This window comes from Elephas maximus, chromosome 4, assembly GCF_024166365.1.
Source record: "Elephas maximus indicus isolate mEleMax1 chromosome 4, mEleMax1 primary haplotype, whole genome shotgun sequence".
NCBI classification, from domain to species: Eukaryota; Metazoa; Chordata; class Mammalia; order Proboscidea; family Elephantidae; genus Elephas; species Elephas maximus.
In genome coordinates this window covers 179759009-179785341 of record NC_064822.1, presented here as the reverse complement: position 1 = coordinate 179785341, position 26333 = coordinate 179759009, and the positions used below count along the sequence as shown (strand labels likewise).

The window sequence follows — 26333 nt, the reverse complement described above, 5'->3', positions numbered from 1 at the left end:
TGGTAGTCGGTCAATCCCTGGAGGGTTTTTTTCGCCAATGCCTTCTGTGTAGCTTGGACCGCTTCGTTCAGTACCATTGGTTGTTGATCACATGCTACTTCCTGAAATGGTTGAATGTCAACCAATTCTTTTTGGTACAGTGACTGTGTATTCTTTCCATTTTCTTTTGATGCTTCCTGGTCATATAATATTTTCCCTGTAGATTCTTCCAGCATTTCTTCAGTTCTTTCAGCTTGAGAAAAGCCAAGTGTATTCTTCCCTTTCAGTTTTCTATCTCCAGGTCTTTGCACATTTCATTATAATCCTTTGTCTTTTTTGAGCTGCCCTTTGAAATCTTCTGTTCAGCTCTTTTATTTCATCATTTTTTACATTCGCTTTAGATACTCTGTGTTCTAGAGCAACTTTGAGTCTCTTCCGACATCCATTTTGCTCTCTTCTTTCTTTCCTGTCTTTTTAATGACCTCTTGCTTTCTTCATATATGATGTCCTTGTTGTCATTCCACAACTCATCTAGTCTTCAGTCATTAGTGTTCATTGCATCAAATCTATTCTGGAGATGGTCTCTAAATTCAGTTGGGTCAAGGTCGTACTTTGGCTCTCATGGACTTGCTCTAATTTTCTTCAGCTTCAGCTTGAAATTATATATGAGCAATTGATGGTCTGTTCCACAGTTGGCCCCTGACCATGTTCTGACTGATAATATTGAGCCTTTCCATCATCTCTTTCCACAGATGTAGTTGATTTGATTCCTGTGTATTTCTACTGGCGAGGTCCACATGTGTAGTCACTGTTAACATTGTTGAAAAAGGTATTTGCAATGAAGAAGTTGTTGGTCTTGCAAAATTCTATCATGTGACCTCTGGTGTCTTTCTATCACCAAGGCCATGTTTTCCATCTATGGGTTTTCCTCTCTTCCAACATTCACATTCCAATCACCGGCAATTATCAATGCATCTTTATTGCATGGTTAATCAACTTCAGACTGCAGAAGTTGGTGAAAAGCTTCAATTTCTTCATCTTTGGCCTTAGTGGTTGGTGTGTAAATTTGAATAGTGATCATATTAACTGGTCTTCCTTGTAAAGTATGGATATTATCCTATCACTGACAATGCTGTACTTCAGGATAGGTCTTGAAATGTTCTTTTTGACGATGAATGCAACACCATCCCTCTTCAATTCATCATTCCCGGGATAGTAGACCGTATGATTGTCTGATTCAAAATGGATGTTACCAGTCCATTTCAGCTCACTAATGCCTAGGATATCAATGCTTATGGGTTTCATTTCATTTTTGAGGACTTCCAATTTTCCTAGATTCATACTTTGTACATTCCACGTTTAGATCATTAGTGGATGTTTGTAGCTGTCTCTTCTTATTTTGAGTCTTGCCACATCAGCAGATGAAGGTTCTGAAAGCTTGACCCTACCCATATCATTAAGTTTAACCCTCCTTTGAGGAAGCAGCTCTTCCCTGGTCATCTTTTGGGCTCTTCTCCTGGCACGATATCAGACAGTGTTCTGCCACTATTCATAAGGTTTCACTGGCCAGTTTTTTCAGAAGTAGACTGCCAGGCTTTTCTTCCCAGTCTGTCTTAGCCTGGAAGCTCACTGAAACCTGTCCACCATGGATGACCCTGCTGGTATTTGAAATATCAGTGGCATAGCTTCCAGTGTCACAACATGAAAGCCACCACAGTACAACAAGCTGACAGATAAGTGGTTGGTACTTAGCTTGGCTCACGGGGTAATCTATCCATGTCAGGTATCGTGTTTGAAAAGAGGCTTTGAATCCGTAGGAAGGTGCTGTGGGGCTGGGAGAGAGACAGATGCCAGTCATACCTAGAAGCAGAATCTTTGATGAGGTGAAAAAATGTGAAATTGTTCACTATAGATTAGTAAGTAAGCACAAGTAAGCCCGTGCTTAACCTTGCTTGTTGAGAAATCCACCCTGGGGGGTAGACTTTGCCTCTTTGCTGGACAAAGCAGAGAAGTCAGATAGCAATTCCACCTTCATGATTTATTAGCCATGGACCTCTTCTTCTCAGTTTCGTTGATTGTAAAATGGGGATAACTCCTAGCATTGGTGTGAGCATTAAACAATGGGCCTGCACGGGGCCCTGCTCACAGTTAGCCCTCTGTCAGTGGGAACCAGGCAAGAAGACAGGTTTATTTGATGCTTTCAGGACTGTCTGAATTGCTAGGAAAATGACCTTCCTGTAAAGCATCTCTGTTGGTGTGAAGAAGCTCTGTTGTCGAGTGGAAATGAACCAGGACAGAAAACAGGAGTTTTCTCTGTGGATATACCCACACATTTCTGGGTCCATCCAAACTGCTTGACCACCCAGGATGTGCCTTGGGAACCAGATGTGGTCCCTGCCATCAAGAACTAGTCTAGGGAGACAAGTGACTTAAAGGGTTAGGTGCAGGACACAGTCGATAAAGCTGGACTTAAAGTGTCCCCCCAGAGTGCCATGGTGCAGAGTGACAGGGAGGATGCTGGAGGACTTCTCAGAAGAGGTGATGCCTGACTGGGCTTTGAAGGATGGGCATGGTTTTTCCAGGCTGGAGGAGGCCCTCCCTGGGTGTTGCATAGGGTTAAGTGCTCAACTACTAGCCGTAAGGTTGGTGGTTCAAACCTACCAAAAGTCATCTCAGATGACAGGCCTGGTGATCTCCTTCTGAAAGGCCACACCCTTGAAAACCTTATAGGGCAGTTCTACTCTGCATGCTCGGGGTCTCCAAGCATTGAAATTGACTCGATGGTAACTAAACAAAAGTAGGTACTCCTGGCAGGTGGGACCTGCATTTACAAACATCTCGGAGCTTCAGGGCCATGGCATTCAAGGACAGCAATCCAACAGGAATGTAGGGAGCACCTGGTATGTGCGGGACAGTGCTGAGCGCTGGTGACCCAGAGCTGAATAGGCAGGGATGCTGGGTGAGGGGCGCAGGAGGGTGGGGTGGGGTGAGTCCACAGGGGGCAGTGGGAGTCATTTGCTACAGCCAGCACAGCCAGTTAGTGGCAAGGCTGGGCCTGGCTCCGGGGCACTGCTCCTTCCTGAAGACCTCACAGATCTCCAGGAAGCAAGGCAGAATGGGCTGAGTCTGCAAGGGCCTGGAATGTCAGGACTGGGTTGAAGGTGGTGCTGCCCGCAGGTTTGCTTTCTAATGTGTTTGTCCTGAGCTGCTCTGAGGGTGTGGCTTTTGGTTTCATTTTCGGATTCTCGAGTATATCTGGAGGCAGAGAGGATGTGTCTGGTGACTACACAACTACTTCGGCCCTCAGGCATCCGGGTCCACACACCTAAGAACAGCTTGATCTTACTCATATTTATTTGACAACAGGAAGATTCCTTGGTAAGTTGGGGGTAGGGTGAGAGGGCGAGGGTTATAGCCCCCATCTCATTCTCACAACAACTCCATAAGAAAAGGATTATCTTCATCCTTTTATAGAGAAGGAAAAACCAAAGCTCAGAGAGGCTAGGTAAAGGGCCCAAGGTCACACAGCTAAGTCCTAGCAACATCTGGATTTGAACCCAGGTTTGTCTGCCCCCTCCTGTCCCTGAGCAGTGGGGGGAAGGGGGAAGGATGGCTTAAATGGGTTACAAAGCTCTCCTGGGCTCTTAGCATGTGTTCCTAGCTGCCTGAGCCATGGCCAGGTGACCACAGGATGAAGGTAGGTGCTGGTGTGTTTGACCCTTTGGGCACTTTGGAGCAAGCAGAGGAGGTGGAAAAGGGGTGGTGAGCTAAGCCCTGAGGCTGCCCCCAGCATGCTGCTACTGAGGCCTGTTGGGGGCAAAGGACTTCTTTGGAGGTACAAAGAATCCGGAGGTTGTTCCACCTACACTGTCTGAGAACCTGCTCTGTGCCTGGCTCTTTAGGGGAAACTGAGGCCCTGAGAGGGCAGTGACTGGGCCAGGGTGCCTTGCCTACATGATAGAGGCTAAGCAGGGAGATGGCAGGACTCCAGCTCCTGAACCCCACCAGCCCCCTGTTCGGGACTGCAGGATGACAGGAGAAGAGAGAGGAAGTCCTGTGTGTCTGAACTCAAAACACAGCCCAGACATAGGATGTGAGGAGGGCGTGTTGTGGAATGGTATCCACAGTGCGATCCCGTCTTTGTGACCTTTAAATCAAAGACCAAACTCCACATGAGTGAGTATAACCTTTGGAGTGTGTGCTTAGATCTGTGTGTTTGTAGAAGCAGAGACAAACCCGGAAGGCAGAGACCAAGCTGTTACCAGAGGTAAGGACCCCTGTGAGGGTAGAATAGACTTTCGTTAAGAGATATGGCTGCTAACCAAAAGGTCGGCGGTTTAAATCCACCAGAGGCTCCTTGGAAACTCCACGGGGGCAGTTCTACTCTGTCCTATAGGGTCGCTATGCGTCGGAATCGACACGACGGCAGTGGGTTTGGTTTTGGTTGCGTAGAGTCTACTATGAGTATTGCCAGTGTTTTCTCTTAGTTTATTGTATTCTGGTTTTGTTTATGGTATCCTTTGCAATTTTTATTTTGAAGAGCTCAGATCTGTCACACTTTCCGTTTATGGCTTGTGGGGTTTGTGCCTTGATTAGAAATGTTTTCCCAACTCAACATTATTTTTATTGTTTCTTCCAGTACATTTGTAAGCTTTTTCTTTCTGGTTTATGTTTCAATCTTGAATCCCTTTAATTCTTTCTAGTAGAAGGTTTTTTTTTTTTTTTTTTTTTTAATATAAGACATATTTCGTGAGCACCTACTGGAACCAAAAAGGAACAAGACTTGTTTCATGCCTTCAAAGGAGCCTCCAGTGCAGTAGGAAAGGATTTCCACCCTCTCCCTCAAAAAGTTCCTGCAAGCAATTAGTGAAGGAGAATGGAATGAGACTGAAGGGGCCCAAGTCCCCACCTGGACCTGGGCTCTAAGGCTTCAGTGAGGCTTTGGAATATTTGAATATTCAAATTTTAGCTGAGACCCCTGTCTTTCCACAATTCTCTCTTCCTCCTGATATAAAAATATTACGGCTGGAGGAAGGAGACACAAGGAAACAAATGAAAAAACACTCAGAAAAAAATGTCATCTGTTGTTGGTTGCCAGGGAGTTGATTCTGAGTTATAGTGACTCATGATAGAACTCTAAAAAGTACATTAGAGCAGAAAGGGAAGAGGCCCTGGGTAAGTAAAGCACTACTGAAGAAGAAGTGTAAAGTAGGAGGACTCGCACTGCCTGACCTCAGCTGACTACTGAGGTATATAGCTATGGTAGTCAAAACAGCCTGGTACTGGTACGACGACAGATACATTGACCAATGGAACAGAATTGAGAACCCAGATGTAAATCCACCACTTAAGTCACCTGATCTTCCACAAGGGCCCAAAGTCCTTCAAATGGGGAAAAGATGGTCTCTTTAACAAATGGTGGTGGCAAAACTGGATGTCCATCTGCAAAAAAAAAAAAAAAAAAAAAAAAATGGGACTCGTACCTCACACCATACACAAAAGCAAATTCAAAATGGATCAAAGACCTAAATATGAAATGAAAACTATAAAGATCATAGAAGAAAAAATAGGATCAATGTCAGAGACCCTAATACATGGCATTAACAGGATACAAACCATAACTAACAACACACAAACACCAGAAGATAAGCTAGATAATTGGGATTTTCTAAAAATTAAACATTTGTGCTCATCAAAAGACTTCACCAAAAGAGTACAAAGAGAACCTACAGACTGGGAAAAAATTTGGGGCTATGGCAAATCCAACGAAGGTCTAATCTCTAAAGCCTACAGGAAAATCCAACACCTCTACAACAAAAAGACAAACAATCCAACTAAAAAATGGGCAAGGAAAACGAAGAGACACTTCACCAAAGAAGATATTCAAGCGGCTAACAGACACATTAGGAGATTCTTGCCGTCACTAGCCATTAGAGAAATGCAAATTGAAACCACAATGAGATCCCATCTTACTCTGGCATTACTGGCACGAATCAAAACAACAGAAAATAACAAATTTTGGAGAGGCTGTGGGGAGATTGGAACTCTTATGCACTGCTGGTGGGCATGTAAAATGGTACAACTATTTTGGAAAACCATATATGGTGCTTCCTTAGAAAGCTAGCAATAGAAATACCATATGATCCAGCAAACCCACTCTTGGGACTATATCCTAGAGAAATAAGAGATGTCACACGAATAGATATGCACACCCATGTTCATTGCAGTATTGTTCACAATAGCAAAAAGATGGTAACAACCCAGATGCGCATCAACAGATGAATGGATAAACAAACTATGGTCCATACACAATGATAAGGAACAATGATGAATCTGCGAAGCATCTCACAACACGGATGAATCTGGAGGGCATTATGCTGAGTGAAATAAGTCAGTCACAAACGGACAAACATTGTATGAGACCACTACTATAAAAACTGATGAAAAGGTTTACACACAAAAAGAAACAATCTTTGATGGTTACGAGGGAGGGGAGAGGTGAGGATGGAAAAACACTAAATAGACGACAGATAAGCGGTAACTTTGGTGAAGGATAAGACAGTACGCAATACTGGGGAAGCCAGCATAACTTGTCCAAGGCAAGGTCACGGAAACTCCATAGACATACCCAAAGTCCCTGAGGGACCAAATTACTGGGCTGAGGCTGTGGGGACCATGGTCTTGGGGAACTTCTAGCTCAATTGGCATAACATAGTTTATAAAGAAAATACTCTACGTTCTACTTTGGTGAGTAGCATCTGGGGTCTTAAAGGCTTGTGAGTGACCATCTAAGATATTCCACTGGTCTCGTGTTGTCTGGAGCAAGGGAGAATGAAGGAAACCAAAGACACAGGGAAAGATTAATCCAAAGGACTAATGGACCACAGGTACCACAGACTGAGTCCAGCAGAGCTCGCTGGTGCCCGGTTACCACCACTGACTGCTCTGACAGGGTTCGCAATAGAGGGTCCTGGACAGAGCTGGAGAAAAATGTAGAACAAAATTCTAACTCACAAAAAAAGACTGACAGAGACTGGAGAAACCCCAAGAGTATGGCCCCGGACACCCTTTTAGCTCAGTAGAGAAGTTACTCCAGAGGTTTACTTTTCAGCCAAAAACAAAACAAAACTAAAGGGGCACACCAGCCCAGGGGCAAGGACTAAAACTCAGGAGGGGACAGGAAAGCTTGTAATAGGGAACCCAAGGTGGAGAAGGGGAGAGTGTTGACATGTCGTGAGGTTGGTAATCAATGTCATAAAACAATATGTGTACTAAGTGCTTAATGAGAAGCTAGTTTTTTCTGTAAACCTTCATCTAAAGTACAATAATAAAAAGAAAATAAAAAGTACATTAGATCCAGGGGGAAAATTCAGAACAGAATTTCAAATTCTCATAGAATCCATACATTTATAGCAAACCACATAGGGGGCACAGTTGCGGAGTCTTCCTGGTCATATCCAAACAACTCACAGGATTAGTTTACTGGCTGAAGGGCCTTGGGACCATACTCTCTGTGAACAGTTAGTCAATGGGCATAACATACTTCCCAAAGATAATATTCTACAACTGAGTTTTGTGGGTAGCATGTGGGGTTTTAAAAGCTTGTGACCGGCTGGCCACCTAAGACACAACTGTTGGTCCTTACTGTAGTGGAGCAAAAGAATAAGATGGAAATCAAAGGTTCAAAGAAGAAACTAATCCACAGGACTAATATCCCATGTGAACCACAACCTTTTCAAACAGGGGACCAGAAGAACTAGATGGTGCCTAGCTACCAATACCTACCATTCTGATGAGGAACAGTATAGAAGGTCCCCAGTAGAATAGAATTAAAAAATAGGACAAAACTCAAATTCCTTAAAAAGGCCAGATCTACTGAATTGGTAGAGACTAGAGAGAGAAACCCCTGAGAGTATCGCCCTAAGATAACTTTTGAACTTGGAATTGAAGCTATTTCAGTGAGTCACCCTTCAGCGAAATAATAGATTGGCTTATAAAATAAACAGTATCACCCACGAGTAATGTGCTCCGTTAGACAACGAACTACATGAGACCAAATGGTCAACATTTAGCCAAAAGCAGAGAACCAAGGAGCGTGCCTTAGTTTTCTAGTGCTGCTATAACAGAAATACCACAAGTGGATGGGTTCAACAGAGAGCAACTTACTCTTTCACAGTCTAGAAGGCTAGAAGTCTGAGTTCGTGGTGCTAGTTCCAGGGGAAGCCTTTCTCTCTCTGTCGGCTCTTGGGAAAGGTCCCTGTCATCAATATTCCCCTGCTCTAGGAGCTTCTCAGCACAGGGACCCCAGGTCCAAAGGACAGTGCTCCTGGTTCTACATTCTTGGTCGTATGAGGTCCTCCTGTCCCTCTGCTTACTTCTCTCTTTTATATCTCAAAAGAGATTGACTCAAGGTACAACCTTATCTTTTAGACTGAGTCCTGATTCATTAACATAACTGCCATTCGTCCCACCTCATCAACATCGTAGAGGTAGGATTTACCACATTAGATCACAAAATGGTGGACAATCGCACAATACCTGGAATCATGGACTAACAATTTGACACGTATTTTCAGGGCAACAATTCAATCCATGACAGAGGAGAAGAGAAGCTAGATCAATGGAAACAGAACAAACAGAACGAAAATCTTGACAATGCTGACACATTGTAAAAATTGTAACCAATGTCATGGGACGATTTGTATAAAAATTGTTAGCGGGAAACCTAATTTGCTCTGTAAACTTTCACCTAAAACACAATAAAATATTTTAATTTTTTTCCTGTATTTTATTTTAGTGAGTAGGATTGTTAGTCTCCTTTGTGGTTACCTTAATATTTACCCCTATTTTTCTAAGTTTAAACCTCACTTTTATTTCTTTATATCACTTTGTCTTCCTCTCCATATGAAAGATCTATAACTACATTTCTTAGACCCTCTTTGTTGTTTTAATGTTGTCTTCTTTTACGTGATGCATCGCTGTTTCCCTAGTTTGAGCGTTTTTTTAATCTTGATTTATTTTTGTGATTTCCCTATCTGGGTTGACATCTGGTTGCTCTGTCCTGTGTTCTAGTCTTGGGTTGATTGCTGATATTACTGATTTTCTAACCAGAGAACTCCCTTTAGTATTTCTTGGAGTTTTGGTTTGGTTTTTATGAATTCCCTAAACTTCTGTTTATCTGGAAATATCCTAATTTAGCCTTCATATTTGAGAGAGAGTATTGCTGGATATATGATTCTTGGCTTGCAATTTTTCTCCTTCAATGCTTTATGTAAGTCATCCTATTGCCTTCTTGCTTGCAAGGTTTCTGCCGAGTAGTCTGAACTTATTCTTATTGACTGTCCTTTGTAGGTGACTTTTTGTTTAACCCTAGCTGCTCTTAAAATTCTCTATCTTTGGTTTTGGCAAGTTTCATTATAATATGTCTTGGTGACTTTCTTTTAAAAATCTACCTTATGTGGAGTTCGGTGAGCATCTTGGATAGATATCTTCTCATCTTTCATGATATCAGGGAAATTTTCTGCCAACAAATCTTCAACAATTCTCTATTTTCTATTATCCCTCCCTGTTCTGGTACTCCAATCACTCATAGGTTATTTCTCTTGATAGAGTCCCACATGATTCTTAAGGTTTCTTCATTTTTTTAAATTCTTTTATCTGATTTTTCCTCAAATATATTGGTGCCAACTGCTTTGTCTTCAATCTCCCCAGTTCTGCCTTCCACTTGCTCAATCCTGCTCCTCTGACTTTCTATTGAGTTGTCTAATTCTGTAATTTTGTTGTTAATCTTCTGAATTTCTGATTGCTGTCTCTTTATGGATTCTTGCAGCTTATTAAATTTTTCATTATGTTCTTGAATAACCCTTTAAATTTCTTCAATTGCTTTATCTTTGAGTTTCTTGGATTGTTCTGCATATTGCCTGATCTTCTTCTTGATCTCGTTCCTGATGTCTTGAAGAGTTCTGTATATTAATCTTTTGTATTCTGCATCTGGTAATTCCAGGAAGACATCTTCATCCAGAAGATCTCCTGACTCTTTGTTTTGAGAGCTTGTTGAAGTGATCATTGTCTGCTTCTTTGTGTCATTGAATATTGACTGTTTTCTCTGAGCCATCTATAAGTTATTAGTTTATTTTGTTTGCTTACTGTATCCTAGCTTCTTGCTTTGTTTTGTTTTGATATGCCCACATAGGCTGCTTGAGTGAGCTAGTTTGATTACTTTTGACTTTGAAGCTCTAACGTCCTGTCACCAGAAGGCTAGAGCTATTATCAGGTATATGAACCTAGGAGTCCATTCACTTTTCTCGTATGGAATCAGCTCAGGTGTCCAGGTAGTTGGTCAGTAAGTGTGTGGTACAGGCTATGTTGTACAGTCCTAGAGGGGCAAGGTGATTGGTGTAGGCACAGGTATCTGGTAGCAGCAGACAGTCACAGTGTGAACAAGGCAGGGTCAGACAACTGTCCCCCGAGTGTCTGTGAGGAAAGTGAGTCCCTGTTCCCTATAGCGCACAGGTAGGTGGGTTCTGCAGATGGGCCGTGGGCACCCAATGATTTTGGTTGTAAGGACTGGGAGGCATCACTCATCCTTGGACCCCTGTCGCAGGTGGCTAGGTGATGTGGGTGGAGCCACCGGTCCTAAGGCCCCTGATGGGGGTAGGTGAGAACCCTTTTTAATAGGAAAAGTGGTGTCAAACATCAAACACCCCTCTCTCCACTGCACAGCTGAAACAGTTGCAGTCTGCCAACAAGGGCCTATTCCCCTGAAATAGGCCCACTCAGGTCCATGCAGGGGGAAAAGTACTCAAAGACCATGGACTGTTTATGTCTGGGCAGGAGCCGCTTCTGTCCTGAGCTCCCCACCTTAGTGGATCTGGCAGATTATCTTTTTCTCCCAGTTGTGAATTTATTCCTTCTCCAAGGCCGGCAGAATGGCTCAGGACGCTCAGCAGGCCCGATCTCAGGCCCAGGGAAATCAACAGCCACTGAAGCTGGTTTGGGAGCTGGAGGCGTGGTAAAATACACGCAAGTATTTAGCTTTTGCTGAGAGCGTCGTTCTTCTTTGGTTCCAGAGGTTTGAGAAGGCTGTGTGTCTGGCTGTTTCTCCCTGAGGAAACTGAGTCCAAAACGCTACCACCAGCCCTGCCGTGGTTGGTTCAGGGAATGGTGCCTGAGAGTTCCCTGCACTTCAGGGCCAGCAACTTCTCTCTGTTTCTAAGCTGTCTCTCCCTCCCCCTGCCACCCAGTCCATTTTCTAACTTTGCCTTTGATGTTCAGGGCTCCTAGCTTGTCCTAAATATAATCATTTCACTTGTTTTTCCAGGTCTTTGTTGTAAGAGGGATCACTGGAAGCATCTGACTACTCCACCATCTTGGCTCCGCCTCACAAAAAAATATAAAAAAAAAAAATTTCTCAGGGAATCCAGATTTTCTGGAGCCATGGAGGCTGGACAAACCAAAAATATTTCCCTGAGAAAATCTTTAAATCTTAAACCAAAAATATCCCCTCGACTATTCTTAAAAGCATACAATAGTTCAGCTTAACTAGTACAGGTTCTCCTCCTTGAGCACTGTGCTCTTTTAAGATCTATGTGTATGGGATCAAACTGATAAGAGCAACTTGAAAGATTAAATAGGAAACTTAGGGGGCAGTGAGTTTATGTCAATGGGGGAGGAACAACTCAGAAAAGCAGAGCAAGAATGTAATCAGCGTCACTGAATTGTACATGTAGAACCAGTGGATTGGTGTATGTTTTGCTGTATATATTCTCAATAAAAACAACAAAAATATTTTATAAAAAAAGAATACATTAATCAGTGTATAAAAAAAGTACATTAGATCAGTGAGGTGAGGTAATTTGTATGGATTCTGAGTCATAGTCTTACCTGTTCTCTGACAGAAATATCTTGTCAAGATAGAAAAGGAAAACCATTGGAATTAATCCTCAGTGAGTCACACTGGGGTTGTGCTGTGTCGTGGAGAGGCTGTCTGCTTTTGTGTCCAAGTAATGCCTCCCATGGAACCTCTGGGTGGTGCAGTCAACAATCTTGGCTGATAACGAAAAGGTCGAGATTCGAGTCCATCCAGAGGTGCTTTGGAAGAAAGGCCTGGTGATCTACTTCTGAAAAGCCAGCCATTGAAAACCTTATGGAGCACAGTTCTACTCTGAAACACATGGGGTCACGATGAGTCAGAGTCACCTTGATGGAGGAAACTAGTTAATGATTCCCACCCATGTGATTTTTACCCAGGTAATGGTTGGGTGGGTGGGGGTACCTCGGTAGACACCGGCACAGGAGGGTGCAGCAGAAAATACAGCAGGCCCTGTCCTGGGATGCTCAGAGTTGAATGGAGGAGATTGTCGCCTCCAGAACCATTACACAGATAGGACTACAACTAGGAGAGCACCACACGCAGTGGGAACAGGGCTGGGGAAAGCCAGCAGGGAAGGAGGTGCTTTTGTGCTGTCCCTCTAAGACTGAGTGAGCTTCCACATGGCAGGAAAGGTGATGAAGGCATTCGAGGTGGAGGAAACAGCAGGAGCAAAGGCATCTACAGGTGCAAGGAGGTGGGGAGTCTAGATAAGGTGGGGAAGAGAGGAGGTGGAACAGGTCAGGAGGGCCTGTGGCCAGGCTAATGAGTTTATACTTGGTCCCGTCATTGTTTTTAGGTGCTGACAGGTCAATTATGACTCATAATGACCCAATATGACAAAGTAGAGCTGCCCTAAAGGGTTTTCTAGGCAGTAATCTTTATGAGAGCAGATTGTCAGGTCTTTTCTCCCCTGGTATAGTTGGTGGGTTCAAACTATAGCCCAGCGCTTAACTGTAGCACCACCAGGGTTCCTTGAACTTGGTCCTGGGAGGTCATTAAAGATTACTTGGCAGGAACACACTATCTTAACCTCTTTACCCTGCCTGAGGAACATGACTTCCAGACATCTGGTGGGAGATGCTTCGCTGAGAACCTCTGCTCTGTGGCATCTGGGGATGTGAATCTCTGACACACATGGAATCTGAGTATCTTCTCCTTGTAACCCAACAGGACTCACTGACTTAGCTTGGGAGGGCAGAGGGAGCTGGAATGAGGCTGACTAACTTACTTTAAATAGCACCTGGATGAGCCCTGTAGACAAACACTTGTGGTCAATTCGGTTTTACTTCTACACTTGCTGCCATCCCAAAGGAAATCGCTGGAGACTTGGCCCCTCACTGGTCCCTGTTGCCAAGGCTGGCTCACATTCCATCCTTTAAGTTGTTTTCTCCTCCCCAAGGGTAAAGCGAAGCCTCCTTCCAGCCTGGACACAGACTGGTCAGCTGTAAGAAAAACTCAGAGTCCACTGCTGCCACCATGAAACCAGAACCCCATGGACTCAGCTCAGGTAGGCATTTTTCCTTTTCTGGGGACCTGGAATTGAGGGTGGCACCTCCAAAGGTGAGTTAACCTACAGAGAAATCAAAATTAAGAAGGGGCTTGGATGAGCTTGCCTCTGAGTCCCAGGAGAGACCAAGTGGAGCCTCGCCACAGTCTGTGGGGGCATCTCCTTCCTGGTCCTCTCCTAAGGGTGGCCTGGCCGAGGTGCTCACTTTCTCCCTATTCCAGCCACCCATCAAAGCAAGGTAAGGACAGCCCACAAGGAAGTGGGTGGGGGAGGCAATAGGGGAGAGGAGATGAGGTAGACCAGCAACCTCGAGCGCCTTCTGCCCTCTCACCTAGCCTAAGCTTCCATTCATGGCAACCTCTCTCTCTGCTCGTGGCTGACCGTGGACTTTACAAACAGAGGCCGTCTCCTCCAGCTCTTGCCCTGCTGCCAGCCCAACTTCTCTGTGTGGGTGGGTCCGCAGGAACAGTGAGGGACTCGGAATCCACTCAACTGGCAAAACCACATTCCATTGATGTTATCTGGAGCTCCTTACCTAACCTCACCTGTCAAATGACAATAATCTTTCCCTGTTCTTCTCTGAAGATCAAGTACGATGTGTGCCCACGGCCTGGGGCAGTGCCTGCCACACAATAGGTCCTCACTAAGTGCTCGTTCCTGTCCCCTCTACTTGGAACCTGTTATTCCAGGTGGGAACCACCCCCAACATCAGTGTGGCTGTGTTAGGACACCTGCCCTGTGCTCCCAATTACAAGCACCTGTTTCCCAGGTGTGAAATCCTTGGGTAAGGTCTCATCCTAATAATCTCAAATGATTCCACCCCCCGCAGAGACTTGGCTCTCGCCTATAAATACACAGATACAGAGATGTGGGTTCCTTTCATCTGAGCCCTAATTTCCTCTCTCCCTTCAATAAAGCAGGAAAAAGAAACAAGAAAACCACTCCTCATTCCCAAGTCAGCATGAGGTTCCTCAAGCCTGTTTCTTTAGGACTGCTTTCCTCCCCCTCCCCGAACTGCCTTGGCACCAAATCAGATTCTCTCAGGAACTGCTCTTTAGAGCAAACTGTGTCTCAGTTATGTTGAAGAATAAGGGAGGGGTGGAAAGATTAGGAGCCAGGAGCTCCCCAGACGTCCCTGGGATCCTTGATGAAAGACAAGGGCTGGCTGAGAATCAACAGTTAATGTGCTCAGCTGCTAACCAAAAGGTTGGTGGTTTGAGTTCACCCAGAGGTGCCTTAGAAGAAAAGCCTGGCAATCTACTCCCAAAGAATCAGCCATTGAAACCCTATGGAGCGCAGTTCTATTCTGATACATATTGGGGTTGCCTTGAGTCAGAACTGACTTGATGGCAACTTTTTTCACTGGTGGAAACAAGATGATCTCTTGTTGCATAAAGCCTGGTTTAAACCTTGTGGGCCACTTGGGTTCCTAGGTGCTTATGGGGAACAGTGTCCCCGAGCCTGCCTGGAGGAGAGAGAGGTAATATGGAGAGATCAAAAAGATCAGGGTCGAGGGTCCAGTCCACAACCCTAACCTGAAAACTCCCTCTAATGCCCATCTAGGAACTTTCAGATTTGCTTTTATTGAAGGAGGGACTGCCCTCCCCATATACCATCCTTCAGGGGCACACATGGTCAGTGGTAGTATCTCCTTGTATGGTGGTTGTCCTCAATCATGTGTAGTTTGAAATGTTGTTTAAAATAAAAACTCCACAGCTACACTATAGAGGTGAATGAAGAAATCCCAGGAAATTTTAAAACATAAGACTTCAAAGTCACGTCAAAGAAATGCTTGCCAGGCAGCCTTGGATTCCAATCTGAAGCCCTCTGCTTGCTGGCTCTGGGCACTGGCTTTCTCTCTCTGTGTCTCACATTCTTTTTCTGTGAAATAAGAATAGTGTCTGGCTTGTGTGAACATAGTAGGCAACACATTTTATAGATGTGTCAGCACACACATACATATATATGGTCCCCAGTCAGAGGTGTCACTAGGGTTGGTGTCACCCAGTGCAGTAACTCCCAGTGTGGTAACTCATGATGTCACCCCTCTTCCCTGCATGCTAATTACTACAATATTGTAGCTAAAACACCAGAAGTTTTGACAAAAACAGCACTGTAAAAACACCGCCAGTAAACACTCCTGAAGTTCACCCTTTAGCCAAAGATTGTGTTGTTGCTGCTGTTGATGTGTTGTTGTTAGGTGATGTCAAATTGCTTCCTACTCATAGCAACCCTATGCACAACAGAATGAAACCCTGACCCGTCCTGCACCATCCTTACAGTCATTGTTACGCTTGAGCCCATTGTTGCAGCCACTGTGTCAATCCATCTTGTTGAGGGTTTTCCTCTTTTCCACTGACCCTGTACTTTACCAAGCACGATGTCCTTCTCCAGGGACTGATCCCTCCTGACAACATGTCCAAAGTATGTAATCCTTGCATCTAAGGAGCATTCTGGTCATACTTCTCCAAGGCAGATTTGTTCATTCTTTTGGCAGTCCATGGTATAGTCAATATTCTTCGCCAACACCAAATTCAAAGGCATCGGTTCATCTTCAGTCCTCCTTATTCATTGTCCAGCTTTCACATGCGTATGATACGATTGAAAATACCATGGCTTGGGTCAGGCGCACGTTAGTCTTCAAGGTGACATCTTTGCTTTCCAATGCTTTAAAGAGGTCCTTTGCAGCAGATTTGCCCAACGCGATGAGTCTTTCGATTTCTTGACTGCTGCTTCCATGGGTTTTGATTGTGGATCCAAGTAAAGTGAAATCCTTGACAAGTTCAATCTTTTCTCTGTTTATCATGATGTTGTTTATTGGTCCAGTTGTCTTTGCCCTCTAGTGCTGCTATAACAGAAATACCACAAGTGGGTGGCTTTAACATAGAGAAATTTATTTCCTCACGGTAAAGTAGGCTAAACGTTCAAATTCAAGGGGCCAGCTCCAGGGGAAGGCTTTCTCTCTCTGTTGGCTCTGGAACAAGGTCCTTGTCCTTAATCTTCCCATGGTCGATGAGATCCTCAGGTGCAGAGACCCCAGGTCTGCTCCTGGTGCTGCTTTCTTGGCGGTATGAGGCCCCCAACTCTCTGCTTTCTTCTCTTTCCTTTTATTTCTTAAGATAAAAGGTGGTGCAGGACACACTCCTGGGAAACTCCCTTTATGTTGCATCAGGGAGGTGACCTGAGGAATGGTGGCCTTACAATCCAAACCTAATCCTCTTAACATAAAATTACAATAAAAAAAATGGAGGACAACCACACAATACTGGGAATCATGACCTAACCAAGATGATACACATGTTTTTTGGGGGAGGACATAATTCAATCCGTGACACCAGTTGTGAGGATTTTTGTTTTCTTTATGTTGAGGTGTAATCCATACCGAAGGCTGTGGTCTTTAATCTTCATGAGTAAGTGCTTCAAGTCCTCTTCACTTTCAGCAAGCAAGGTTGTGTTATCTGCATAACACAAGTTGTTAACAAGTCTTCCTCCAATACCAATGCCTCATTCTTCTTCATATAGCCCAGCTTCTCGGATTATTTGCTCAGCCTCCAGATTGATTAGATATGGTGAAAGGACACAACCCTGACGCACACCTTTCCTGACTTTAAACCACTCAGTATCCCCTTGTTCTGTCCGAACAATTCCCTCTTGATCTATGTACAGGTTCCTCATGAGCACAATTAAGTGTTCTGAAATTCCCATTCTTTTCAATGTTATCCATAATTTGTTATGATCCACACAGTCGGATGCCTTTGTGCAGTCAATAAAACACAGGTAAACACCCTTCTGGTATTCTCTGCTTTCAGCCAGGATCCATCTGACATCAGCAATGATATCTCTGGTTCCACGTCCTCTTCTGAATCCAGCTTGAATTTCTGGCAGTTCCCTGTCGACATACAGCTGCAGGTGGCTTTTGAATGATCTTCTGCAAAATTTTGCTTGTGTGTGATATTAATGATTTTGTTCAATAATATCCGTATTGGGTTGGATCACCTTTCTTGGGAATAGGCATAAATATGGATCTCTTCCAGTCTGTTGGCCAGGAAGCTGCCTTCCATATTTCTTGGCGTAGATGAGTGAACACTTCCAGTGCTACATCTGTTTGTTGAAACATTTCAGGCGATAGTCCATCCGTTCCTGGAGCCTTTTCTGCAGTGCCTTCAGTGCAGCTTGGACTTCTTCCTTCAGTACCATCGGTTCCTGATCATATGCTGCCTCTTGAAATGGTTGAACATTGACTAACTCTTTTAGGTATGATGACTCTGTGTATTCCTTCCAGTTCTTTTGATGTTTCCTCCGTCATTTAATATTTTCCCCATAGAATCCTTCACTATTGCAACTCGAGGCTTGAATTTTTTCTTCAGTTCTTTCAGCTTGAGAAACACCGAGCATGTTCTTCCATTTTTGTTTTCTATCTCCAGCTCTTTGCACATGTCATTATAGTACTTTACTTTGTCTTCTCTAGCCGCCCTTTCAACTCTTCTGTTCAGTTCTTTTACTTTATCATTTCATCCTTTTGCTTTAGCTGCTCGATGTTCAAGAGCAAGTTTCATAGTCTCCTCTGATATCTGCCTTGGTCTTTTCTTTCTTTCCTGTGTTTTCAATGACCTCTTTCTTCAGGTATGATGTGCTTGATGTCATTGCACAATTTGTCTGGTCTTTGTTCAAAACATCAAATATATTCTTGAGATGGTCTCTAAATTCAGGTGGGATATACTCAAGGTCGTATTTTGGCTCTTGTGGACTTGCTCTGATTTTCTTCAGTTTCAGCTTGAACGTGCATATGCGCATTTGATGGTCTGTTCCACGGTCGGCCCCTGGCCTTGTTCTGACTGATGATTTGAGCTTTTCCATCATCTCTTTCCACAGATGTAGTGGGTTTGATTCCTGTGTGTTCCATCTGATGAGGTCCATGTGTATAGTCGCTGTTTATGTTGGTGAAAAAGGGTATTTGCAATGAAGAAATTGATGGTCTTGCAAAATTCTGTCATGCAATCTCCAGCATTGTTTCTATCACCAAGGCCATATTTTCCAACTACTGAGCCTTCTTCATTGTTTCCAACTTTTGCGTTCCAATCACCAGTCATTATCAATGCATCCTGATTGCATGTTCCATCAATTTCAGACTGGAGAAGCTGATAAAAATCTTCAATTTCTTTACCTTTGGCCTTGGTGGTTGGTTTGTAAATTTGAATCATAGTCATATTAACTGGTCTTCCTTGTAAGCATATGGATATTATCCCATCACTGACAGCATTGTATTTCAAGATAGATCTTGAAACTTTCTTTTTGACAATGAATGCTACACCATTCCTGTTCAAGTTGTCATTCCTGGCATAGTAGACTATATGATTGTCTGATTCAAAATGGCCAATACCAGTCCATTTCAGTTCACTAATGTCTAGGATATCAATGTTTATGCATTCCAGTTTGTTTCTGATGGTTTCCAATTTTCCTAGATTCATACTTTGTACATTCCAGGTTCCAATTATTAATGGATGTTTGCAGCTGTTTCTTCTCATTTTGAGTCATGCCACATCAACAGATGAAGGTCCCGAAAGCTTGATTCCATCCATGACGTAAAGGCCAAATCTACCTTGAGGAGGCAACTCTTCCTTAGTTATCTTTTGAGTGCCTTCCAACATCGGGGCTCATCTTCTGGCACTATCAGACAATGTTCTACTGCTATTCCTAAGGTTTTCACTGGCTAGTTCATTTCAGAAGTAGACTGCCAGGTCCTTTTCCTGGTATGTCTTAGTCTGGAAGGTCAGCTGCAACCTGTTCTCCATGGGTGACCTTGCTAGTATCTGAACACCTACCGGTGGCATAGGTTCCAGCACCACAGCAACATGCAAGCTCCCGCAGTACAACAAATTGACACACATGCAGGGGAGCCAACGTTTAGTCAGGCCCATAAAACAAAATGAGACTAAATGGTCACACCAGCCCAGGGGCAAGAAGGAGGGGATAGGAAAGCTGATGTCATGGATTGAAGTGTGTCCCCCCTAAAAACGTGTGTAACAATTTGGCTGGGCCATGATTTCCAGTATTGTGTGGTTGTCCTCCATTTTGTGATTGTAATTTTATGTTGAAGAGGATTAGGGTGGAATTGTAACACCCTTACTAAGGTCACATCCCTGATCCAACGTAAAGGGAGTTTTTCTGGAGTGTGGGCTCCACCACCTTTTATCTTACAAGAGATAAAAGGAAAGATAGAACCACTTTGGAAATCGATTTGGCACTTCCTTAAAAAGCTAGAAGTAGAACTACCATATGATCCAGTAACCCTACTCCTTGGAATATATCCTAGAGAAATAAGAGCCTTTACACGAACAGATATATGCAGTACTATTTACAATAGCAAAAAGATGGAAGCAACCAAGGTGCCCATCAACAGACAAATGGATAAATAAATTATGGTATATTCATACAATGGAATACTACCCATCGATAAAGAACAGTGATGAATCTGTGAAACATTTCATAACATGGAAGAATCTGGAAGGGATTATGCTGAGTGAAACTAGTCAGATGTAGAAAGATAAATATCGAATAAGACCACTGTTATAAGAACTCGAGTAATAGTTTAAACAGAGAAGAAAATATGCTTTGATGGTTATGAGGTGGGGAGGGAGGGAGGAAGGGAGAGGGGTATTTACTAATTAAATAGTAGATAAGAACTACTTTAGGTGAAGGGAAAGCCAACTCACAATACAGGAGAGGTCAGCACAACTGGACTAAACCAAAAGCAAAGAAGTTTCCAGAATAAACTGAATGCTTTGGAATCCAGCGTAGGAGTGGCGGGAGTTTGGGGACCATGGTTTCTGGGGACATCTAAGTCAATTGGCATAATAAAATCTATTAAGAAAACATTCTGAATCCTACTTTGGAGAGTGGTGTCTGGGGTCTTAAACACTAGCAAGCGGCCATCTAAGATGCATCAATTGGTCTCAACTCACCTGGAGCAAAGGAGCATGAAGAACATCAAGGACACAAGGTAATCATGAGCCCAAGAGTCAGAAAGGGCCACATAAACCACAGACTACATCAGCCTGAGACCAGAAGAACTAGATGGTGCCCGGCTACAACCCATGACTGCCCTGACAGGGAACACAACAGAGAACCCCTGAGGGAGCAGGAGAGCAGTGGGATGCAGATCCCAAATTCTTGTAAATAAGACCAGATTTAATGGTCTGACTGAGACTAGAAGGACCCTGGTGGTCATGGACCCCAGGCCTTCTGTTAGCCCAAGACAGGAACCATTCCCAAAACCAACTCTTCAGGCAGGGATTAGACTGGACAATGGGATAGAAAAAGATGCTGGTGAAGAATGAGTTTCTTGGATCAAGTAGACACTTGAGACTATGTTGGCATCTCCTATCTGGAAGGGAGATGAGAGGGCAGAGGCAGTCAGAAGCAGGCGGAATGGTCACGAAAAGAGACAGTGGAGGGAAGGAGCGGGCTGTCTCATTAGGGGGAGAGCAATTAGGAGTATATAGCAAGGTGTATATAAATTTTTGTATGAGAGACTGACTTGATTTGTAAATTTTCACTTAAAGCACAATACAAATTAAAAAAAAAAAAAAAAAGGAGAAAGGAGAAGCAAGCAGAGAGTTAGGAAATCATACTACCGAGAAAGAAGCACCAGGAGCAGAGCATGTCCTTTGGATCCAGGGTTCCTGCTTGGAAAAGCTCCTAGTCTAGGGAAAGATTGATGAGAGGGACCTTCCTCCAGAGGAGACAGAGAGAGAAAGCCTTCCCCTGGAGCCAACGCCCTGAATTTGGACTTCTAGCCTACTAGACTGTGAGAAAATAAATTTCCCTTTGTTAAAGCCATCCACTTGCGGTATTTCTGTTATAGAAGCACTAGATGAATAAGACAGCTGGTAATATGGAACCCAAGGTGGAGAAGGGAGAGGGTTGACATGTCCTGGGGGTGGCAACCAATGTCACAAAACAATATGTGTGCTAATTGTTTAATGAGAAACTAGGTTGCTCTGTTAACTTTCATCTAAAGTGCAAAGAAAAACCCCCCAAAACAAAAAATACCCACCAGCAGCAATGAAACAACAGCATGTGTTCATAGTACATGCAGATGAAACCACGTGATTCAAAGTGTCAATGTAGTTGGGTTGTAATGACAGCTCTGACCAGAGCATATTAGAAGGTTAGAAAAGTAAGTTTGCATAGAATTCTATCCTTTTAGGTATACTGATGCATGTAATCTGGCTTTACGAAAAAATGTTTTGTTATAACTAGCTGCAGGGATATTTGTATAAAAAGTAATTAATTTCTGCTGAAACACTGCACAAAAATTTCATAAACAATCATTTTGGTGTCATTCGCTCTCACGGTGTCACCCTGTGCAGCCTGCAGCCCTGCACCTCCTTAGTGTGCCTCTGGCCCCAGTCCCTTATCTGCAATTCCGTAATCCCCCAAACCTTGAAAAACCAGACATCTCTGTGGTGGCTCATTTGGACAAATCTCCTGACCGGAACTAACCTCAGGCTACTTCTATTCATTACAGTGTTTGCTCCAGTGGTTTAGAAGAGCTCGCTGCTAATCAAAAGGTCGATAATTTGAAACCACCAGTTGCTCTGGGGGAGAAAGATGTGGCAGTCTGCTTCTGTAAAGATTATAGCCTTGGAAACCCTATGGGGCAGTCCTAGTCTGTCCTACAGGGTCACTGTGATTCGGAATGGACAGTAACGGATTTGTTTTTTTGGTTTAGTGAATATTTGTTTCACTGCTGAATTAATTAATTAAACATTAATGTGTTTGACTATAGGGTGCTGCTTAGACCCATTACACACACACACACACACATACACACATATAAGGTCCCTGGGTGGTGTAAGCTATTTGTGTTTGGCTGGTAACTGAAATGTTGACAGTTCAAACCCACACAGTGGCACTGCAGAGGAAAGGCCTGGTGAACTGCTTCTATACCGATTACAGCCGAGTTTTACTCTGTAACACATGGGTGTCACCATGAATCAGAAACAACTCGAAGGTGCAAGACAACAACAACAAATTACATATGAAATAATTCACAAAAACAATACTTCTCCTTAACCCACTCACTGCCGTGGAGTCGATTCCAACTCACAGTGACCCTATAGGACAGAGTAGAACTGCCCCATAGAGTTTCCAAGGAGCGCCTGGGGGATTCGAACTGCTGACCTTTTAGTCAAAATATTGATAATTTGCATTCCATTTACTTTGTAAAATGCTGCCCTTGACCCGGTAAACTAATTTCATGACCCACTGATAGGTTGCAACTCACATTTGGAAGACACTAATATAAAGCGCTTGCCACACAGTAGGCACAAGGTAAATGGAAGCTATCAGTGGAATTCTTGCATTTTCAGAAGGCTGGAAGTCTTGTTTTCTGATTGCTCTGAGCTGACAACGACTGGTTCATCCACAAAGTGCCAAGATACTTCCCAGGTGACTCTATCAAAAGTACCCCAGGCGACAGCTGCTCAGGAAGATTTATGTTCTGCCACCGTTTCCTCTAACCATATTCTGTTTCTTTCCATCTAGAGAGCCAAGGCTTCATTGAGGAAGTCATTGAGTATCTCAAGAACAGTCTGAGCCAGGAGGAGCTGCAACTCCTGCCGGCTGAAGACCAAGCCTGGGAGAGATTCCTGATCGAGGCGGACTTGTCCAGGTGAACTCCATGGCTAGAAGCCCTGTGGGGCAGTTCTATCCGTACTATGCAGTCACTGTGAGTCGGAATCAGCTTGATGGAAATGGGTTTGGTTCTATCAGACATAGGGTAGACCCTGACCAGCAGTAAGGCAGTATGACTTTGTGACAACTTTCAGAGTGGGCGGCTTACAAATTTTGGTAATTTGAGAGACTTGCCCCTACTTGTCCTTGTAAGTTCCCACCTGAGAGGAGAATATTTCCTCCTCCAGTTTGTCCAAATGCAAGTTTTTGTAGGCTTAAGAATTCATGTATTTGGCTTTTCAAGTCTCTGGCATTGTTGAAAGTTCCTCAAAATTGTTCATTACCTTGGAGTGCACACGTGTTAAGCAGTCATCAGTTAGGGTGTGAGGCTGGTGGCATCTGAGAGTAAGGCCCTGATGGTTCATAGCCCGGGCTTCCGCTTCCTTGTCAACAGGTACAATGCAGGTGTTGGGGTTTCCAAGGAAGACATGTCTCCCACACGGGCACTGGATGGAACAATATTTTACTCATGTAGAGAAGAGACAGAGCAAGGTCAGCTTCCATAGTGGGTGTCGGTCCCCCATGGCCAGAGGGTCTCTTTCCTCAGCTAACACAAGGAGATGGTCTGCAGGCACCCCCTTGTGATGTAGGAGAATGACCCCGTTTCTTCCCCACCTGGAACAGATAGAGCAGTGGGGTCGGCCAGGTGCCATATAATGCACACACTTAGCTAAGCTGTTCCTGGGAAAGTTAACATGAGTTCAGGGCAGGAGGAGACCAATGTGTTAATAGGCCATTATCTGCTGTGGGATGTGTGTGGATCAAAACGACCCAGAAAATGTGTCAGCCCACACTCTCATCTCATGCAAAAAGCCAGGCCAACACAGCTGGTCCTAATCACAAGGTCCATTCATGGGTCACAGGAAAGGCAGCAGGCGGTGCTGGGACTGACCCTTTCACAAAGGTTTTGACCTGCCTTTGAGTGAGAAAACATCTTTACCTACTCTGCCACAGCATCCAAAGATGATATCTGCTTATTCATTCCTTTATTGAATACATTCTATGGAGCACCTATGACGTACAAAACATGCACTACAGTTGGAAGAAAAATTCTTTGCAGTTGTAGAATTCTTTTCCATTTGATTTTTAGTAAAATCTCTATGATTTATGGAGGATAGATCTTATCATATGCATTTTACAGCTAAGCAAACTGTCTTAATTATGTGATCTTCGTTGCTGCAGGGATGAGGCAGATGCACTATATGAAGCTCTGAACAAGCTCAGAATAGACAAAGCCACAGAAGACAAAGACATGCTTCAAAAAGAACAGGAGGATAGAGACAGGTTTTTGGACAAGTTTCCTCAAGTGAAAATGGAGCTTGAGTCACGTATAAGACAGCTTCACGCCCTTGCAGACGAGGTTGACAAGATACACAGAGACTGCACCATCTCCCATGTGGTGGCAAATTCCACCGGCATCATCTCTGGCATCCTGACCTTCATTGGCTTCGGCCTGGCACCCATAACAGCAGGGGTCAGTCTGGCACTCTCAGCAACCGGGATGGGGCTTGGAACAGCGGCTGCTATCACCAGTGCTTCCACCAGCATCGTGGACTACTCAAACAGTTTCTCAGCAAAAGCCAAAGCCAGGAAACTGGTGGCAACTGGCGATTGTGCAGATCTTGTGAAAGGTGTGCTACCACCATTTGTTTCCATCACGAAGCATTGCATCGAAGTACTGTCAAACATTGGGAAGACTGTCCGTGCCATAAAGCTAGCCAAAGCCAACCCTCGCCTAGTAGCCAGTGCCAGGCTTCTAATGACCACTGGGAACATCTCGATCTGGAGGAGTAAGCAGGTGCAGAAAGCCTTTGGAGGCACCACTCTGGCAATGACCAAAGGAGCCCGGGTCATGGGTATGGCCACCACAGGTGTCTCCCTTCTAATGGATGTGGTCAGCCTTGTGCAAGAGTCAAAGCACTTACACGAGGGGGCGAAGGCGGAGTCAGCTGAAGAGCTGAGGAAGCAGGCTCAGGATCTGGAGAGGAAGTTAGAAAAGCTCACCCAGATCCATAAGAATCTGCAGTAGGGACTGACCCAATGCCCCCTTAACAGTGCTGGGAGCAGGGAAGGCTGTCACCAGTGTGCAAGCATTTTGTTCAAGGGAAAAAGAGGGAGAGATTTTTTACACAACTGAGTGTTAAGGAATTTGGCCTTTCTGTAGCTGAGTACAGCAAGGGAAGTGTTAATGCAGATGGAAAGTAGGTTCAAGACAAGGCAGGAAATGGAGCCATGGAGGCTGAATGAAGCCCCAAAATTATTGCCCTGAAATAATCTTTAAACCTCAAACCAAAAAATATTCCCTCAAGTCTTCTTAAAACCACACAATAGTTTAGCTTAACTAGTAAAGGTTGTCTGCCTTAAGCATTGTGCTCTTTTAAGATCTATGTATATGGGATCAAATAGATAACAGTAACTCAAAAGATTAGACTGGAATCTTAGGGGGCAGTGAGTTTATGCCAGTGGGGGAGGAACAACTCGGAAAAGGAAGGCGAGAATCGTTGCACAACTTGAAGAATGTAATCAATGCCACCAAATTCTACATGTAGAAATTGTTGGATTGGTGTATATTTTGCTGGGTATATTCTCAACAACAACAAAAATAATAATAATAAAAAAGAGAAGGCGTGTAAGCTGTGGCAGAAATAAGAGAGGAGAGGGGACTATAGAGTGAGAGGAATGGTAAGAAAAAGTTTATTTTGTACTAAAAGAGACATCGGGAGCATGAGTGGAGAGGGAGACATGAGGGAACAAGCAATGAGAAAATTAAAGAGTTGGAAATGGGAGAAAGCCAGAGTGAGAATTGTTGGAATATAGAGAGGTAGCGTGGCTCCATTATTGACCCTCCCCATGGTTTGATGTCCTAGCAAGAGTGAAGACTTTCCCAGGTGGTGGTCTCTAGCCCTATCTTTCCAGTATCTACTCACACTTGTCTTTCTGGGGGTTTATCTCAGTCAGGCAGTGACTTCTTGATCATGATGATAATGATGATGGTGATGGTGGTGGTGACAACAGAGTGAGTGGAGCATTTGTCAAGTCACGAACACTTTTTGGGGCAAGAATGCCCTGAAGAACCAATGAAGTTCCAAAGAAACTCCAAATGCTATGTTGGGACAATGGTTGTTTTTAAAAAAAGTGTGAACATAGATGACAAGAGCATTCCAAGGAACCTTGTGGTATGTCATGTAGAACAGCCAGCTTGGAATGAAGATACACAATCTCTCTAAGCCTCAATTT

The 26333-nt window shown here is 43.9% G+C and overlaps 1 protein-coding gene across 3 annotated transcripts in view; it reads left to right on the top strand.

Annotated features, from left to right (window-relative positions):
• The window catches only part of LOC126076000 (apolipoprotein L3-like), a 110363-nt gene extending 85238 nt beyond the window's left edge, over window positions 1-25125 (top strand). Inside the window, exons 1-4 of one of the 3 annotated variants that reach the window (XM_049884325.1) lie at window positions 2990-3357; window positions 13251-13358; window positions 22908-23034; window positions 24279-25125. In XM_049884325.1, coding sequence (XP_049740282.1) covers window positions 13328-13358; window positions 22908-23034; window positions 24279-25125 — 1005 coding nt within the window. In that variant the 5' untranslated portion in view covers window positions 2990-3357; window positions 13251-13327. Of the gene's footprint in view, window positions 1-2989; window positions 3358-13250; window positions 13359-22907; window positions 23035-24278 lie in introns of those variants that run through there. The other 2 variants (XM_049884327.1, XM_049884326.1) reach the window with 2 other exon arrangements.
• Window positions 25126-26333: the final 1208 nt, after the last annotated feature.